The 18,473-nt window shown below is 50.3% G+C and overlaps 2 protein-coding genes across 2 annotated transcripts in view; both read left to right on the top strand.

Moving 5' to 3' along the window:
* Positions 1-18,473, top strand: part of LOC148888900 (centrosomal protein of 170 kDa-like) — a 34,016-nt gene that overhangs the window by 12,533 nt on the left and 3,010 nt on the right. The window contains 21 exon segments of the mRNA XM_089012596.1: positions 59-137; positions 231-289; positions 349-547; positions 2,006-2,137; positions 5,589-5,720; positions 5,797-6,087; positions 6,834-6,995; positions 6,998-7,061; positions 7,063-7,148; positions 7,215-7,462; positions 8,207-8,287; positions 9,534-9,639; positions 10,098-11,143; positions 11,197-11,209; positions 12,406-13,659; positions 15,346-15,628; positions 16,664-16,844; positions 16,927-17,094; positions 17,164-17,252; positions 17,327-17,420; positions 17,508-17,559. Of these exon segments, the coding sequence (XP_088868722.1) occupies positions 59-137; positions 231-289; positions 349-547; positions 2,006-2,137; positions 5,589-5,720; positions 5,797-6,087; positions 6,834-6,995; positions 6,998-7,061; positions 7,063-7,148; positions 7,215-7,462; positions 8,207-8,287; positions 9,534-9,639; positions 10,098-11,143; positions 11,197-11,209; positions 12,406-13,659; positions 15,346-15,628; positions 16,664-16,844; positions 16,927-17,094; positions 17,164-17,252; positions 17,327-17,420; positions 17,508-17,559 (4,819 nt within the window).
* On the top strand, positions 8,302-9,134 carry LOC148888901 (centrosomal protein of 170 kDa protein B-like). The gene is made up of 3 exons (XM_089011745.1): positions 8,302-8,317; positions 8,494-8,808; positions 8,875-9,134. Exons 1-3 carry the CDS (start codon positions 8,302-8,304, stop codon positions 9,132-9,134), a joined length of 591 nt encoding a protein of 196 aa, XP_088867871.1.

Consider the following 18,473-nt stretch of genomic DNA (forward strand, 5'->3'; position numbering starts at 1 on the left):
TTCAAGTCACATGTTATTTCCAAATAGCTAAAAATAAAGTGCTTCCCCCCCCCTGCAGACCTTCGTCAACGACGTGCGCATTCAAGAGCAGATGTACATCACCCTCAAGATGGAGGACAAACTGCGGTTCGGCTACGATATCCTTCAACTGCCTTGATGCAGTTGCTTATTTCACCGGTCACCGTGGAAACGCGCGCCGTCGGCTTGCTTCCTTAACTGAGCTCCCTCACATACCAACTGGTTCACGGTGGAGAAAGGCCAGCTGACCGTGCCCGAGGAGGCCCTGGAGGTGAGCCCCCCCCCCCGGCCTCCCGGCCTTCGCCCCGTGACCCGTCTTCCCCTTTGCAGCATGAAAAGTTCACCAGTGGCCTCCAGCTGAGCAAGAAGCCGTCCAAAGGCGAAACCGGCGCAGGCAAGCCCCCCGGTAAGACTCCATCAAAGGCGCAAAATTCTCCCGGCGGATACGGCGGCGGCCCCCCAAAGCCAGATGGCCTCTCCCCCCCACCCAAAACTGCCGACGCTCAGAAAGTGGAAGAAAAGGTTGCAGGTGAGCATGAGAGAGAACCTTGGGACGGGGGCAAAATGACGAGCCTCCTTTCACACTTCGTTGGGGGGGTCCATTACTCAATAATAATAATAATAATTAATATTGATGAAAAGGTTTCTTCAGCCGTCTTCTGTAATTTGAAGGTGTCGGACGTTTCGCTTCTTATCCAAGAAACTTAGCCAGCCAGCCACACAGCCAGCGAGCTAGCTGTTGGATAATAAATACCTAGCCAGCCAGTCAAATAGCTAATAGATAGCTAGCCAGGTAGCCAGATAGCTAAAAGATAACTAGCCAGGTAGCCAGATAGCTAATAGATAGCTATCTAGGTAGCCATATATCTAATAGATAGGTAGCCATGTAGCTAATAAATAGCTAGCCAACCAGACAGATAGCTAATAGATAGCTAGCCAGCAAGCCAGATAGCTAATAGAGCGCTAGCCAGCCAGCCAGATAGCTAATGGATGGATAGATAGCTTGCCTGCCAGCCAGATACCTAATAGATAGCTAGCCAGGTAGCCTAATAGATAGCTAGCCAGCAAGCCAGATAGCTAATAGATAGCTAGCCAGGTATCCAGATAGCTAAAAGATAACTAGCCAGGTAGCCAGATAGCTAATAGATAGCTATCTAGGTAGCCATATATCTAATAGATAGCTAGCCATGTAGCTAATAAATAGCTAGCCAACCAGACAGATAGCTAATAGATAGCTAGCCAGCAAGCCAGATAGCTAATAGAGCGCTAGCCAGCCAGCCAGATAGCTAATGGATAGCCAGCCAGATAGCTAATAGATAGCTTGCCTGCCAGCCAGATACCTAATAGATAGCTAGCCAGCCCGCCAGATAGCTAATAGATATCTAGCCAGCAAGCCAGATAGCTAATAGATAGCTAGCCAGGTAGCCAGATAGCTAAAAGATAACTAGCCAGGTAGCCAGATAGCTAATAGATAGCTATCTAGGTAGCCATATATCTAATAGATAGCTAGCCAGGTAGCTAATAAATAGCTAGTCAGCCAGCCAGATAGCTAGCCAACCAGCCAGATAGCTAATAGATAGCTAGCCAGCAAGCCAGATAGCTAATAGATCGCTAGCCAGCAAGCCAGATAGCTAATAGATCACTAGCCAGCCAGCCAGATAGCTAATGGATAGCCAGCTAGATAGCTAGCCGGCCAGCCAGATAGCTCTTAAATAGATAGCTAGCCAGATACTGTAGCTAATAGATAGCTAGCCAGATTGACAGCGAGAAAGACAGCTGGATAGGTAGATACATAAAAACTGAGTAGTAAAAAAAAGTAAGTCAAGAGTCAAATGGGCTTTTCTTGCGTGGGTGGCGGTGTAAGAAAGCATTTTTTGGTAAACATTTTGCAAAAGGCTTTGAGACCGGATATCAATTAAGTGGCAGCTTAGGAGAATCGAGCACAACAAAAACGTGTTTGCACATTCCACGTTGGGTCTTTCCCCAGGAGATGTCGCCGCGCTGCCTCGCGGGACCCCCCTGTACGGCCAGCCGGCGTGGTGGGGCTACGGGGACGCGGACGACGACGACTCCATCACGCAGCAGCAGCAGCCAAACAAAAAGAAGCAACCGCACACAGGTAGGACGAGTGCCCGCCCCTCCATGGCTCCAATGTTCAATCTCAAAGCAGTCGTGAAAGTGCCACCTAATAATTATTATTATAAATAATAATAATACATTTAATTTATAAGCGCCTTTCAAAACTCTCAATTTGACTTTACAGTCACAGGATAAGGTTTTTCTGTGTGTGAGCAGTGGCAGCCACACACGCCAGTGTACTCTCAACCCGGATGTAACTCAAATAGAAAGTTGGCTAGCTAGCTAATAGATAGCGAATAGATCGCAAATAGATAGCCAGCTAGCTAGCTAGATAGCGAATAGATAGCTAGCTAGGTAGCCAGCTAGATAGCTAATAGACAGTAAATAGATAGCCAGGTAGATAGCCAGCCAGATAGCTAATAGACAGCTAACAGGAAGTAAATATAAGCGCCCATCAAAACTCTCAAGGACACTTTACAGTCACTGGATTTTCTTGTGCGGGTGAGCAGTGGCAGCCATTCGAGCCAGCGGTCACTCTACTCGTAACACAGCAGCAAAATTATGAAAGGAAGAGGAAAGGAAAGAAAGAAGTAAAAACTTTTCTATATTTATATGTTATACTTGGAAAACCTTTTTCGTGCTTCAGACTATACCGTGATTGTAAAGTCTACTTGAAAGTTTTGAAAGGCGCTTAGAAAGAGGAGTCACGTGGCTTTTAGCAGACTACGCAACGCAAACAATGCATTGTGCACCATGACGACAAACGACAACTGGAGCAAAATCTTCAGCAGGGGATATTTACCATAAATTAATTAAGGGAGTATTTGTGGTAGGTACTTCCTTAATTAAAAAAAATCATTTATACTTCGCAACAATGTTTTTGTTTTTTGCGATTAGTCGTCTTATTGTGTTTCAAGTTGTGAAAAATGGGGCAGGCAACTTTATGTCCGGGCAGGCAACTTTTCAGAGTTGTCTGCCCCGGTGTCCGCTAATTTTTTGTCATGAGTTTCAGACAGTGCTTATACAGTGAGACCTCAACTTACGAACTTAATTGGTTCCCAGACTGAGTGTGTAAGGCGAAAAGTGTGTATCTTAAAAAAAAAAATCCCATAGGAAACCATTGAAATGGGAATAATCCGTTCCCAGGTTTCCATAAAATATACTTTTCAACTAAATAAGCCTTAAAACGACACACAAGATACCTTATTCTATGTATAATAAATGTGCTATTGTATTGTATTGAAAGAAATACACTGCATTGTATCATAAAGTCACTTTATTTACATTTGTGATGGTCATTGATAGCTTGATGGAATGGCGTTGGAGGTCGAAGGTCAAAGGGAATTGCTGTTTGGAAAGAGAGGACTGTAATTAAAGAAATAAACTGTGCTGTAAAATAAAGTTTTATTTACCTTTTTGATGGTCGTTGATGGCTTATGGAAGGAGAGTCACCTTCCATATGGACTGTTGGTAACTTAACCTCTGGTGCGCTTCGGTCGTGTGCTTCCGCCGAAGATCACTCCGCCAGCCGTGGTGGGTGTGTATTATGAAAATACACTAAAGTCTCGTTATATCGATAGTCTCGGGAGTCCGAAAAAATATAGATATAACCGGACTATCGATATATCCGAACCTGCGCGCATGTAATTTTCCCCCTGCGTTCATAGAAATAGTATCGTAATAAGCGGTACTATCGATATAACCGATATCGATATAACGAGACTTTACTGTAGTGCTTATTATAAGGTTTAATTTTCGGAAATTTGACGTTTGTAAGACGAAAAGTTTGTAAGTTGAGGTGTTTGTAAGTTGAGATCTCACTGTATATGGAAAAAGTTTGACAATACACCATTCATTGGGGGTGCGCCTTATACACCGGAAAATATGATAGTTGTTGTGTACTGTTTTAGATGCGTTACATCACATTACACATCTGCAGTCGATGCATGGTGACACCCCCCTTTGTGTCCAAACAGATGATGCATTTGTGTGCGCAACGGCGGTGTACGCTCAAGTGCGCACAAAGGGGGGGATTTGTTTTACAGAACTGGCTCGCGATGGCCGTCCGAGGGGGGGGGGCATTAGCGGTTACCACGTAGCCGCTAACGTGCGGGATTAAGGATCGCGCCAGTGGCCGAGGAGCTTAGCCATAGCAAATCAATTTGGCCAGCCTGGTTTTGAGAGGGGTGGGGGGGCGGCCTCAAATCTCCTGCTACATCTGGATGGAGACTTATGCCGGCATCCTCGACTGCCGGATGGCTTTTGCATCGGCAATTTGCATATTTCTGCTGGCGTTTGGGGGCTAGCGCGCGGCAAAATGGGATCAGCCACGTCTGCCGTCCAAGTCGGTGAGTGTGGCTCACGTCGTCTGTCACTGCGAGCTAAAAGCGTTTAGGATTCATTATAGGCTTGCGTATGCAAATGATTGGTTATCCGCCATATTCCAGAAAAGGGGCGGGGCAAAGACACGCTTTGCCCCGCCAAAAAAAAAACAAAAAAGCGCTAAATGAGAAGTGGATTTTTTTTGTAATAATAATAATAATAATAACAACAACGCGTTGTATTTATTTATTTATAAGCGCCTTTCAAAACTCTCAAGGGCACTTTACAGGCACAGGATAAGACCAACTTGCCCTGCCTAGAAAGTGGGGTTACTACAAAACTCTCAATTACTCTCTGATCTCATCAGTACAGCACTAGTTTATTGTTCGGAACTATCTATAGATTTTACAAAATTGGAGCAGCCAAAATAAAGCCAACTAATTGGTGACAACAATTAAATTTGAGGGGAAAAAAAAGTAAAACTGAGCTGAGTGAACGCTGGCGCGTGTGGCTGCCGCTACTCACCCTCAGAAAAGCTTCTCCTGTGACTGTAAAGTGACCATGAGAGTTTTGAAAGGCGCTTATAAATGAAATGTATTATTATTATTATTATCTTAGCGATGCTATTTTGTGTTTTCATTGTCATCTAATTTTTGCCCTTCCTAGAAAGTGGGTTTACTACTAACCTCTCAATTACTCTCTGATCTCATCATCAGTACGGCACTAGTTAATTGTTCAGAACTATCTGCAATGCTAATTTGTGTTTGCATAGTCATCAAATATTTGCCAATATTGTCTGCCGGCTTAGAAAGTGGGGTTACTATTAATGACTCAATTACTCTCTGATCTCATCAGTACAGCAGTAGTTAATTGTTCGGAACTATTTTTGCCATAATCATTTTATATTTGAGTTAGTGGTGTACATTTCCGGGTTGAGTGAACGCTGGCACATCTGGCTGCCGCTGCTCACCTGCAGAAAAAAAACGTTTTTGTCCCTCCCGTTTTGCGGTTGAATGCGTGATCTTCGCTCACATTATAGAGTCCACGTCACCCCCCCCCCCCCATCGTTTTCTGACAAAATGGAGCCGTTGCGAAGCCAGCAGTGTTTTCTTTGCTTGGTGGTGTCGCCGACGCTTCAACTGGCTGCCATCTTTTTTGCACGACCGCAGATGGCAAAGAGGACGGCCGTCGGCCAACCCACGGCGAAATCGGCGCCAAGGAAAATCAACGGCTTGTCGCCAATGGTATCCACGAGATTCCCACCAAGGACACGGAGGGCGGCGGCTCTCGCGGCGGCTCAGGTGAGACGCCGGCGTGCCCAATCGGGACAAATAAGGGGGTGGTGGCTCGCCAACGCAAAGCGCCTGTGCCCGACAGTTACAGGCCACGCCTCCTTCACCATCGAGTTTGACAGCGCCTCCCCCGGGAGGGTCACCATCAAAGACCACGTCTCCAAGGTGACGCCCGGCCAGCACGGCCCCCGCGCCAAGAGGGGCGGCGGGGGAGACGGGGACCTGAGCGCCTTGCAGGCGGCCATGATGGCGTCGGAGAGCAAGGTGGCCGATTGGCTGGCGCACAACGACCCCGCCCTGATCCGCGCCGAGTCCACCGAGGACGACAGCAAGAGTAACAAGAGCGACGTGCCCGTTCATCTCAAGAGGCTGAAAGGTGAGCCCCCCAATGCCGCCAGAAGCACCAAAATGGTGGCAAGCGCCGCCCGCGTCTCCGCACTCACGACTTTATAATAATAATAATAATAATAATCCATTTCATGGTAAGCGCCTTTCAAACCTCTCAAGGTTACTTTACAGTCACAGGATCAGTTTTTCTGTAGGAGAGCAGCAGCAGCCACATGCGCCAGCGTTCACTCAACCCCAAAGTAACTCAAATAGATAGAAAGCTAGCTAGCCAGCTAGTAGATAGCCAACAGATCGCAAGCGAGATAGCTAGACAGCTACACAGCTAATAGATAGCAAGCATGCCAGCTAATGGATAGCCAAGTGTTTTTTTCTGTGGGTGAGCAGATGTGTCATTTTTCTTGCCGTTTGACACCGAAAGCTGACAAGGTGTCAAGGTTATAAAAGGAAGAGGAAAGGAAAGAAGTAGAAATTGTTATTATTATTATCATTTGTTAGATATTTGCTATCTATGAGCTATCTGGCTGGCTAGCTAGCTAGGTATCTGTTGGCTATCGATTGGCGAGCTAGCTCGCTCTCTGTCTATTTGAGGTACTTCCTGGTTGAGTGAACGCTGGCGCGTGTGGCTGCCGCTGCTCATTCCCAGAAAAAAACTTATCCTGTGACTATAAAGTGACCTTGAGAGTTTTGAAATGTATTATTATTAAGGTTTTCAGGGTACGGGGGCATCGAGGGGCGTTAGCGTGTGGCGCTGACATTTCCGGTGTGACTTGACAGGCAGCAAACACCAAGATGGCACCCAGAGCGACTCCGAGAACGGGCCCGGGAGGGGCCTGCGCTGGGGCGGCCGGCGCCAGGCGCTGGAGGAGCGTCTGAAGGCGGCGCGCGGCCAGACGGGAGCCCCCGGCGACAGCGTGGCAGGGGGGTCCCGGGCAGGCGGGGGCCGCACGGCCTTCATGATCGAGCTCTACGACGAGGAGAACCCCCGCAAGCGCCGCTCTTATTCCTTTTCCCAGAGCGCCGCTTGCGGAGGGCTTTGCCCGCAGCCCCCCTCCCAGCCCAAAGTGTTCAGCATTTCCACCTCCGACTCAGGTTGGTGCTTTCGGCCATTGTGAAAGCAACCTTTCTGGACTTTCTGATTGTTTTGGTTTGCCGCAGGAAAAGTCCCGGCCCCGATCTCGGCGACGGTGGCCGCGGGGGCACCCACGGCGGCCCGCGTGCTCCTCAAACAGAGGGCGGAGGACCCCAGCGGGGGACGCGGCCCAGCCGCCGGGGGCCACGCCGCCGGAAGCCCCGGCAGCCCCGGGGAAGGGGGGGACGACCACAGCGATAACGGCACCTACACCATCGAGCTGGAAAACGCCAACCAGCGGGGGGAGGAGGAGGCCCGCCGCATGATAGACAAGGTAAGGGGATAGACAAGGGGAGGGGGCATCACTTGCTTTGATGCGTGATCACGGACGCTTATAATAATAATAATAACAATAATAATAATAATAATAATAATAATAATAATAATAATAATACATTTCATTTCTAAGCACCTTGCAAAACTCTCAAGGTCACTTTACAGTCACAGGGTCAGTTTTTCTGTGGGTGAGCAGCGGCAGCCACACGCGCCAGCGTTCACTCAACTCTGAAGTAACTCATATAGATAGAAAGCTAGATAGACAGCTAATAGATAGCCAACAGATAGCTAGCTACATAGCCAGCTACACAGCTAATACACAGCCACCATGCCAGCTAATAGATAGCCAGATAAATAAAATGCTAACAATAAAGTGATTGGTGTGCTAAAAAAGATTGTAAATGAATGCATACAAATACATACTAACTCTTCTATTTCGAGAATAGGTGAGCAGCAGCGGCCACATGCGCCAGCGTTCACTCAACTCGGAAGTAACTCAAATAGATAGAAAGCTAGCTGATATATAGCTAATAGCTAACTATCTAGGTAGCTAGCCAGATGGATAGCTAATAGCTAGCTAGATGGATAATATATAGCCAGCTGGCAAGCTAATAGATAGAAAATAGATCGATAGCTAGGTAGCTAGCTAGATAGCCAAATAGCTAGCTTGTAAATGAATACATACCAACTATTGTATTTCAAGAATCTAAGGCAACGACTAACATTTCGCTTGTGTTTGCAGGTGTTTGGACTGCAGCAGAAGCAAGAACATCCCCAAGGGGGCGGCAGAGAAAAAGCAAAGAAGAGCCAGAGTGGAGAGGAGGTAAGGACCCAAGAATGTGGGTACTTCCTGGTTGAGTGAACGCTGGCGCGTGTGGCTGCCGCTGCTCATTCCCAGAAAAAAACTTATCCTGTGACTATAAAGTGACCTTGAGAGTTTTGAAATGTATTATTATTAAGGTTTTCAGGGTACGGGGGCATCGAGGGGCGTTAGCGTGTGGCGCTGACATTTCCGGTGTGACTTGACAGGCAGCAAACACCAAGATGGCACCCAGAGCGACTCCGAGAACGGGCCCGGGAGGGGCCTGCGCTGGGGCGGCCGGCGCCAGGCGCTGGAGGAGCGTCTGAAGGCGGCGCGCGGCCAGACGGGAGCCCCCGGCGACAGCGTGGCAGGGGGGTCCCGGGCAGGCGGGGGCCGCACGGCCTTCATGATCGAGCTCTACGACGAGGAGAACCCCCGCAAGCGCCGCTCTTATTCCTTTTCCCAGAGCGCCGCTTGCGGAGGGCTTTGCCCGCAGCCCCCCTCCCAGCCCAAAGTGTTCAGCATTTCCACCTCCGACTCAGGTTGGTGCTTTCGGCCATTGTGAAAGCAACCTTTCTGGACTTTCTGATTGTTTTGGTTTGCCGCAGGAAAAGTCCCGGCCCCGATCTCGGCGACGGTGGCCGCGGGGGCACCCACGGCGGCCCGCGTGCTCCTCAAACAGAGGGCGGAGGACCCCAGCGGGGGACGCGGCCCAGCCGCCGGGGGCCACGCCGCCGGAAGCCCCGGCAGCCCCGGGGAAGGGGGGGACGACCACAGCGATAACGGCACCTACACCATCGAGCTGGAAAACGCCAACCAGCGGGGGGAGGAGGAGGCCCGCCGCATGATAGACAAGGTAAGGGGATAGACAAGGGGAGGGGGCATCACTTGCTTTGATGCGTGATCACGGACGCTTATAATAATAATAATAACAATAATAATAATAATAATAATAATAATAATAATAATAATAATACATTTCATTTCTAAGCACCTTGCAAAACTCTCAAGGTCACTTTACAGTCACAGGGTCAGTTTTTGGGGGGGGGGGAGACTCCTCGTGACCTAGATCCCGCTAACGCTGGGCAGACAGACAGTTGCATTGAGGATAAAGGATGAAAGGCCAGCATGCAGCACAATGTTTGGCCGTACAGCCATTTTGTCATGGGGGGGGCGGGCCTCGATGACACGTCCGCCACACTTCCTGACTCTGAGCTAACCTTGACCTTTCGCATCTCCACTTGAGTCTCCCTCTTGTCTGTTGAAGGACTCCAACCGGGTCTCCCAGTGGGCCAATATGGCCGCCAAGCATACCCGGACCGATCCGGAAGGTTCCGGTGCCGAGACCGCCGCCTTCTTGGACAAACAAAGAGGTACGCCGGCGTGTTGATATCTATTAGCTATCTACCTAGCTAGTTATATATTTGCTATATATTAGCTATCTAGCTAGCTATCTATTAATTAACTATTAGTTAGCTCGCTAACTAACTTTAGTGAACTTTCCATCTCTTTGAGTTATTCCGGGTTGAGTGAACGTTGGCTCGTGTTACTATCTATTAGCTATCTACCTCGCTTGCTATCTGGCTAGCTATTAGTTATCTATTAGCTAGCTAGCTAACTTTCTATCTATTTGAGTTATTTGGGATTGAGTGAACGCTGGCGCATGTGGCTGCCACTGCTCGCCCACAGAGAAAAAACTGATCCTGTGACTGTAAAGTGACCTTGAGAGTTTTGAAAGGTGCTTAGAAATGAAATGGATTATTATTATGATTATTATTATTGTTGTTGTTGTTGTTATGACTGAATTTGAACCGCTTTGGCCCCTTTTCAGGATGCGAGGCCCTCCCGTCCGGCGAATCCTCGTCTTGTCTGACTGAGCGCAAGCGCAGGACCCTCCCCGCCCTCCCCACGGACGACTCCCGCGGCATCGCCAAGTCAAAGACGCCGCGGACCGAGATTGGCGAAAAGCAGGACACGGAACCCCCCGAGAAGGACAACAAGGGCGACGGGGAGTCGCCGCCCCCGCCTCTCAAGGGCAAGGGCCAGCCCAGAGCCGCCCCCTCCCCCACGCGGACATCCGAGCGCCGGGGGGGCCCTGAGAAAAGGAAGGAGGAGCGAGAGGAGGCGTCCGAGAAGGTCCTGGTGCGCCAAGGCAGCTTCACCGTGGAAAAACCCAGCGCCGGCGTCCCCCCCGAGCTCATCCCACGCATCGGCGGCGGCGCCGCCCGCGGCCGCAGCGACTCGGTGGGCAGCATGGACACCGCCACCCTCCTCAAGGACACCGAAGCCGTCATGGCCTTCCTGGAGGCCAAACTGCGGGACCAGAACAAGCCGGGTCGGGTCTCTGGTGACGGCCCCCGCCCCGCCACGGATGGCATCTTGCCCGAGGCGAAGCACAAGCGCCGCTCGCCCGGCGGCGCGCAGCGGGAAAAGAGCGACGTCGGCGCACGCGACCGCTTGGAGAAGAAGGCCAAAAACCGAACGGCTCCTGGCCCTCAGCCGCCTTCTTCGTCGCTGGATCTCACCGATGATGAGCGGACGTCTTCCTTTCCCGTGTCCGACATCCTGTCCTCCGACCAGGAGACGCTCTCCGGATACGAAGGCAGGAACGCCGCCGCCGCCGGCCGCAACCTCCGCACCGCCACCAGCAAACCGGCGGCGCTGCCCAAACCGCGCCCCACCCGGGCCTCCCTCCTCCGTCGGGCCCGACTGGGGGACACATCGGACACGGACGCGGCCGACGCCGACCGGGCGTCGGTGGTGTCCGAGGTCTCCACCACCAGCTCCACCTCCAGGCCGCCGTCGGCCCCCCGGGGGGGTCCGTCGCGTCTGGACCTGCTGGCGCAGCCGCGCCGCCACCGGGCGGGCTCCGTCTCGGCGCGTGGAAGGAGGGAGGGCTGTTGGGACTGAAATTTGATGGTTTGGATTAGGGATTTGTTTCTGGTACCCGCCGCCCCCCTTCTGTCACTATTAGCTATCTACCTAGCTGGCTATATATTTGCTATCTACCTCGTGAGCTATATATTTGCTATGTATTAGCTATCTAGCTAGCTATTAGTTATCTATTAGCTAGCTAACTTTCTATCTATTTGAGTTATTTGAGGTTGAGTGAACGCTAGCTCGTGTTGCTATCTACCTAGCTAGCTATAGATTTGCGATCTATTAGCTATTTAGCTAGCTATTTTTGAATTATCTATTAGTTAATTAGCTAACTAACTTAAGTGAACTTTCTATCTATTTGGGTTATTCCGGGTTGAGTGAACGCTGGCTCGTGTTACTATCTATTAGCTTTCTACCTAGCTTGCTATATGTTTGCTATATATTAGCTATCTATTAATTAACTACAGTAAAGTCTCGTTATATCGATATCGGATATATCGATAGTCCCGGTTATATCGATACTATTTCTATGCACGCACGGAGAAAATGACATGCAAACAGGGTTGGATATATCGATAGTCCCGGTTATATCGATATTTTTTCGGACTCCCTTGAATATCGATATAACGAGACTTTACTGTATTAGTTAGCTAGCTAACTAACTTTAGTGAACTTTCTATCTCTTTGAGTTATTCCGGGTTGAGTGAACGTTGGTTCGTGTTACTATCTCGTGTTGCTATTAGTTATCTATTAGCTAGCTAGCTAACTTTCTATCTATTTGAGTTCTTCAAGGTTGACTGAACGCTAGCTCGTGTTGATATCTATTAGCTATCTACCTAGCTAGTTATATATTTGCTATATATTAGCTATCTAGCTAGCTATCTATTAATTAACTATTAGTTAGCTCGCTAACTAACTTTAGTGAACTTTCCATCTCTTTGAGTTATTCCGGGTTGAGTGAACGTTGGCTCGTGTTACTATCTATTAGCTATCTACCTCGCTTGCTATCTGGCTAGCTATTAGTTATCTATTAGCTAGCTAGCTAACTTTCTATCTATTTGAGTTATTTGGGATTGAGTGAACGCTGGCGCATGTGGCTGCCACTGCTCGCCCACAGAGAAAAAACTGATCCTGTGACTGTAAAGTGACCTTGAGAGTTTTGAAAGGTGCTTAGAAATGAAATGGATTATTATTATGATTATTATTATTGTTGTTGTTGTTGTTATGACTGAATTTGAACCGCTTTGGCCCCTTTTCAGGATGCGAGGCCCTCCCGTCCGGCGAATCCTCGTCTTGTCTGACTGAGCGCAAGCGCAGGACCCTCCCCGCCCTCCCCACGGACGACTCCCGCGGCATCGCCAAGTCAAAGACGCCGCGGACCGAGATTGGCGAAAAGCAGGACACGGAACCCCCCGAGAAGGACAACAAGGGCGACGGGGAGTCGCCGCCCCCGCCTCTCAAGGGCAAGGGCCAGCCCAGAGCCGCCCCCTCCCCCACGCGGACATCCGAGCGCCGGGGGGGCCCTGAGAAAAGGAAGGAGGAGCGAGAGGAGGCGTCCGAGAAGGTCCTGGTGCGCCAAGGCAGCTTCACCGTGGAAAAACCCAGCGCCGGCGTCCCCCCCGAGCTCATCCCACGCATCGGCGGCGGCGCCGCCCGCGGCCGCAGCGACTCGGTGGGCAGCATGGACACCGCCACCCTCCTCAAGGACACCGAAGCCGTCATGGCCTTCCTGGAGGCCAAACTGCGGGACCAGAACAAGCCGGGTCGGGTCTCTGGTGACGGCCCCCGCCCCGCCACGGATGGCATCTTGCCCGAGGCGAAGCACAAGCGCCGCTCGCCCGGCGGCGCGCAGCGGGAAAAGAGCGACGTCGGCGCACGCGACCGCTTGGAGAAGAAGGCCAAAAACCGAACGGCTCCTGGCCCTCAGCCGCCTTCTTCGTCGCTGGATCTCACCGATGATGAGCGGACGTCTTCCTTTCCCGTGTCCGACATCCTGTCCTCCGACCAGGAGACGCTCTCCGGATACGAAGGCAGGAACGCCGCCGCCGCCGGCCGCAACCTCCGCACCGCCACCAGCAAACCGGCGGCGCTGCCCAAACCGCGCCCCACCCGGGCCTCCCTCCTCCGTCGGGCCCGACTGGGGGACACATCGGACACGGACGCGGCCGACGCCGACCGGGCGTCGGTGGTGTCCGAGGTCTCCACCACCAGCTCCACCTCCAGGCCGCCGTCGGCCCCCCGGGGGGGTCCGTCGCGTCTGGACCTGCTGGCGCAGCCGCGCCGCCACCGGGCGGGCTCCGTCTCGGCGCGCAGCGACTCGGAGTGCGCGGCGGCGGCCAGGCGAGGCTCCGCCCCCTCACCCCGCCTCTCGGCCGAGACGGCGCTACGTCTGGGCCTGCGATCGGCCGCCCCCGCCGAGAGCAGGTTGGCCCCCAGGTTGAGGGCCAACAGCGTGTCCAAGCTGAACGAGGCCCGAGGCAAGACCGCCGCCACCGGCTACTGCTCGCCCACCGGTGAGGACGTTCGCGATTTGGAGAAGCCATTACAGTGTTTCATCACTTCCGCGTATGACAACTGGAGCGCAAAAAAATGTTTTATAGCATCTAAAATACCCAAAACACGCAGTATGATATTTTTAGTCAAATGCAAAACACCAATAAAAATGACTTAGTGTCCAAAATCTGCCAAAAATTGAGCTGCGAATTGGGCATTTTCAGAAAGTCCCGCCCCCAGTTCGTGACGTCACGCCAAGACCTCTTGCATTGCTGGAGAATCAAAACAATGGCTTCAGATTCGGAGAATATGCTTTGTTATTACACATCCAGTTATGAATATGATTCAAATAGTTCTGAAGAGGAAAGCATACATGTTTGCAATTGATTAAAGAATTTATTCCGTGTCATTTTAAGGCAAACGGGTGGGGGGAATGTCTCACCCAAAAAGAGGCGAGAAAATGGCCACCGAGCTGTGAGGAATGTTTCCACAGGCTGATACATTCCTTCCATGGAGCTTGGACTCCCTCTGAAAAACAGTACAGCTTCTGAAAAAACAGTACAGCAAAATACATTGACGTGATGGAAAGACGCTACAATGCATCTTTTTTACGGTCAGGAGGCGGTCCTTTTCTGACGTCACGTGAGGACTCGTCACCAACTCAAAAACAAGAGTTCCTGAATGTTCAGCGCGAGTCTTAAAACGTAAAATATAGCTATATGCGGTGAAATCTTTGTAAAATACGCCCAGTAGAAGTCATTTGAAGCCATTTTACAAATTATGGACATAACTTGTCCGGAGACATCGGTTGTCCTATAAAGTGTCCTTGAGAGTTTTGAAAGGCGCTTAGAAAGTAAATGTTTTATTAATATTATTATTACAACAAATGAATGAATAACTTGTTTTCAAATTGAAAGTCAAAAATAATTGTCATTGTGGTTTACATACGAGAATTTGAAATTTTTGGACTTGCGTTTGTCATCGGCAAGTGCGCCTCGCTAGCTCGGTCGTTATTGGACCTAGCTAGCTTGGTCGCTAGCTAGCTCGGTCGTTACTGTAAATAGCTAGCTTGGTCACTAGGTCGGTCGTTACTGTAACTAGCTAGCTTGGTCGCTAGCTAGCTCGGTTGCTAGCTCGCTCGGTCGCTAGCTCAGTCATTACTGTAACTAGCTAGCTCGGTTGCTAGCTAGCTGGGTCATTACTCTAGCTAGCTAGCTCGGTTGCTAGCTAGCTGGGTCATTACTCTAGCTAGATCGGTCACTAGCTAGCTAGCTTGGTTGCTAGCTCGGTCGTTACTGTAACTAGCTAGCTCTGTCATTACTGTAACTAGCTAGCTTGGTCACTAGCTAACTCGGTCATTACTCGTTAATGTAATTAGCTAGCTCCGTCACTAGCTAGCTCAGTTGCTAGCTTGCTCGGTGGCTAGCTCGGTTGCTAGCTAGCTTGGTCGATAGCTCGGTCGTTACTGTCACTAGCTAGCTCGGTCACTAGCTAGCTCGGTCGTTAATGTAACTAGCTTGCTCGGTCATTAGCTAGCTCGATCTGTAGATCATCATGGCACTTGACATGCTGGATTTGCTTTTGCAGGCCGAATCAAATGAGGTGTCTGGCCACATTTGGCCACGGGGCCTCGACTTTGACACCTGTGCGGCAGTTCAAAAAGGAGTTGAGGCTGAAAGCGTCCGTCACCTCTTCTGTCTTCGCAGTGTCCAGCAGCAACCGCTGGAGACGCCTGCCACCCGAGTACGCGTCCACCTCGGAGGAAGAGTCGAGCTGCGGCCGCAACCCTTGGAAGCCCGGAGGAGCGGCGCACCCCCACGCGCGCCCGCATCACGCCGCGCCGGCCCGTGGCACCCGGCCCACCCCCGCCGCCGCCTCTCCAGGCTCGGCGACGGGCCCCGGCGCGCTGCCGACGGTGCTGAAGCACCGCATGAAGGAGCAAGACGAGTACATCCGAGACTGGACGGCGCACAGCGAGGAAATAGCCAGGTAGGGATTGTTTGTTTTCGACCAATGAGTTGGGCTGAACCATAAATCCCCCCCCATTCCCCCCGCCCTTCCGATTTTAATAATAATAACCATAATAATTATAATAATACAGCCCCTGTGCTGGACTATCGGGCAGGCTAACATGTAACATGATCGCATTCTTGGGGGACTTTACAGTGATACATCAGCTCACGAACTTAATTGGTTACTAGAAAGTGCGTGTCAGGCGAAAAGTGTGTATTCCAAATATCAATTTCCCATAGGAAACCATTAAAATTAGAATAATCCATTTCCAGGTCCCCATAAAACAAAATAGACCTTATTTTATGTATAATGAATGTGATATTGTATTGTAATGAAAGAAATATACTGTAATGTAGAATCAAGTGGTTTTATTGACCTTTGTGATGGTCATTCATGTAGTTGCCTCTTCTTCTTTTCGGCTTTTCCCTACAAGGGGGTCGTCACAGCAAATCAGTGTCCTCCATCTCTTGATGATATATACAGTACAGTGATACCTAAGCTCACAAACTTAATTGGTTCCAAGAAAGTGTGTGTAAGGCGAAAAGTGTGTATTCCAAATATCAATTTCCCAAAGGAAACCATTTAAATGAGAATAATCCGTTCCCAGGTCCCCATATAACATAATTTTCAACTAAATAAGCCTTAAAACTACACACAATATACGTTATTTTATGAAAAATAAATGTGCTATGGTATTATAATGAAAGAAATAAACTGTACCGTATAATAAAGTCGTTTTATTGACCTTTGTGATGGTCGTTGAGGCCTTGATGGAATGGATAGCTTTTTGCATAAAGTGTCTCAAGGAGCTCTGGGTTGTACATCTTGGAATTTGTGATATTGCAACAGATGCAGGCAGACATACTAGAAACTTCATTAGTAGCTGGTTCCCTTGCTTGCTTGAGTTTGTCGAATGGTTCAGCCCCACTCGTAAGCTGCCGCCGCATGTCGTCGCCGCTGTTCTAAACGAGCTGGTCTGCTGCTTAACAGGTTGTTCCCATGTGTGCGCAGGATCAGCCAGGACCTGGCCAAGGATTTGGCCACCCTGGCGCGCGAGATCCACGACGTGGCCGGCAAGATTGACACGGTCAGCTCTTCCGACACGCCGCCCAGCACGGCCGCCACCACGCCGGGTTCGGCCGCCGACGGCCGCCAAGAGGCGCCGCACGACTTGCAGGACAGCATGAGACAGGTCAGGATTTTTTTTTGGGGTGGAATTTGTTTTTGTCCGTCACCTTTGGTGGTTTTCATCTGCTCTTTGTGGACACGGTCAGCTGGTGGATCGCGTTTTTGACGAGAGGCTGAAATACCGCAAGAACCCTCCGGTCATCGACGGCGCCGACACGCCACAGATCAATGGCAAACCGGCGGAGCCCCGCCCCCGTCCCCCCTCCAGCCATGAACCTCGGGCGCTCAGGAGGCGTACGTGGAACCGAGAGGAGGTGCGTGAGAAACCGGTCCGACCTTGGCGCCCCCGTGCGGTTGACTTGACGCTTTGTCCGTCCTTGCAGGCGGTTTTGGACAGCCTTCTGCTCCACTCACTGGCTCAGCTGACCACCAAGATCAGGCAGTCCACCGACAAAACGGCAGGAAAAATTCGGTCCGTGTCCCCATCCGTGTTTTCCTTCCACCCAGTCGGTACCATTTGGTCCTGATCCTCTTGTTGCTGTGCAGGCTCTTGTTGAAGGACCAGGACAGGAACTGGGAGGACATCGAACGCAAACTGAAAGCTGAGAACCACGCGCCACTTTTGAAGGCCTCCGGCAATGTACTTGAGCATCCCGGCCGGCCGGGTGTTTCGGTCTGGGGGGACGGTTTGAGTTGATGGACGGATGCCGTTTTGTGCTTTGTGCAGGAGATCTCCTCCGTCCTGATTGAGCTTCGAAGGGTCGAGAAGCAGCTTGAAGGTAAAGACGGCGCTCGCGGGCTCCCGCCGGGATCGGACGCCAGCCAGTGCGAGGGTTTGGGGGGTTTGGTTTCCCCCTCCCTCTAGTACAGGGGTGTCAAAGTCATTTTTTGCCGCGGGCCACATTGTAGTTATGGTTTCCTCTCGAGGGCCGTTATGAATTTGGGGAAGCCATTAGAATGTTTACATCCCTTCAAATATTACATATAGAGCACACAGCAAATTAATGAATAGCTCATTTTCAAATCTGAAGTCAAGAATAATGACTTTTATCGTGGTTGACATCGAAAAATATGACATTTTGGCTCAGATTTTAGCAATCATCGTGGAATTTAACAAGTTTGATTTGCTTTCGCGGGCCGAAAAAAATGATGTGGCGGGCCGGATTTGGCCCGCGGGCTTTGACTTTGACACCTGTGCTGTAGTAGTTTGTGCCCAATATTGTTTTATAAGGCTCACCGACAATGAAGGGAAACAAATTGTTTTGACTTCATTTTGACATCGGCATCAAAGGCGCACCTGATCCAAGTTGAAACCAAAAATACACAAACAGATGAAGGATGCAAATAGGACCGTATTTTCCCGTGTATATTAAATCTAGCTGGCTAGCTATTTGCTATATTGCTAGCTTTCTATTAGCTGGCTGGATATCTCACTAGCTATGTATTGTCTATGTAGCTAGCTATCTGTTGGCTATATATTAGCTGACTGGCTAGCTGTCTAGTTATTAGCTATATGCCTATCTTCAGTGTTTGAAATAGTGTCTGCCCGGTGGCGTACAGCTTTTACGTCGGGCTACAACTTTCAAAACGTCTTGGCCCGCCCGGATGGCCGACAACATCTTCGAGAAAAAAAAAGCTATTGTTTTCAAACGTTTGTTTTAATTTATTGGCGGACTCCTCTTTGTCAGCGCCT

The sequence above is a fragment of the Hippocampus bargibanti genome, linkage group LG13 (genome assembly GCF_051943395.1).
Source record: "Hippocampus bargibanti isolate YZ-2025 linkage group LG13, ASM5194339v1, whole genome shotgun sequence".
In the NCBI taxonomy this organism is placed as follows: Eukaryota; Metazoa; Chordata; class Actinopteri; order Syngnathiformes; family Syngnathidae; genus Hippocampus; species Hippocampus bargibanti.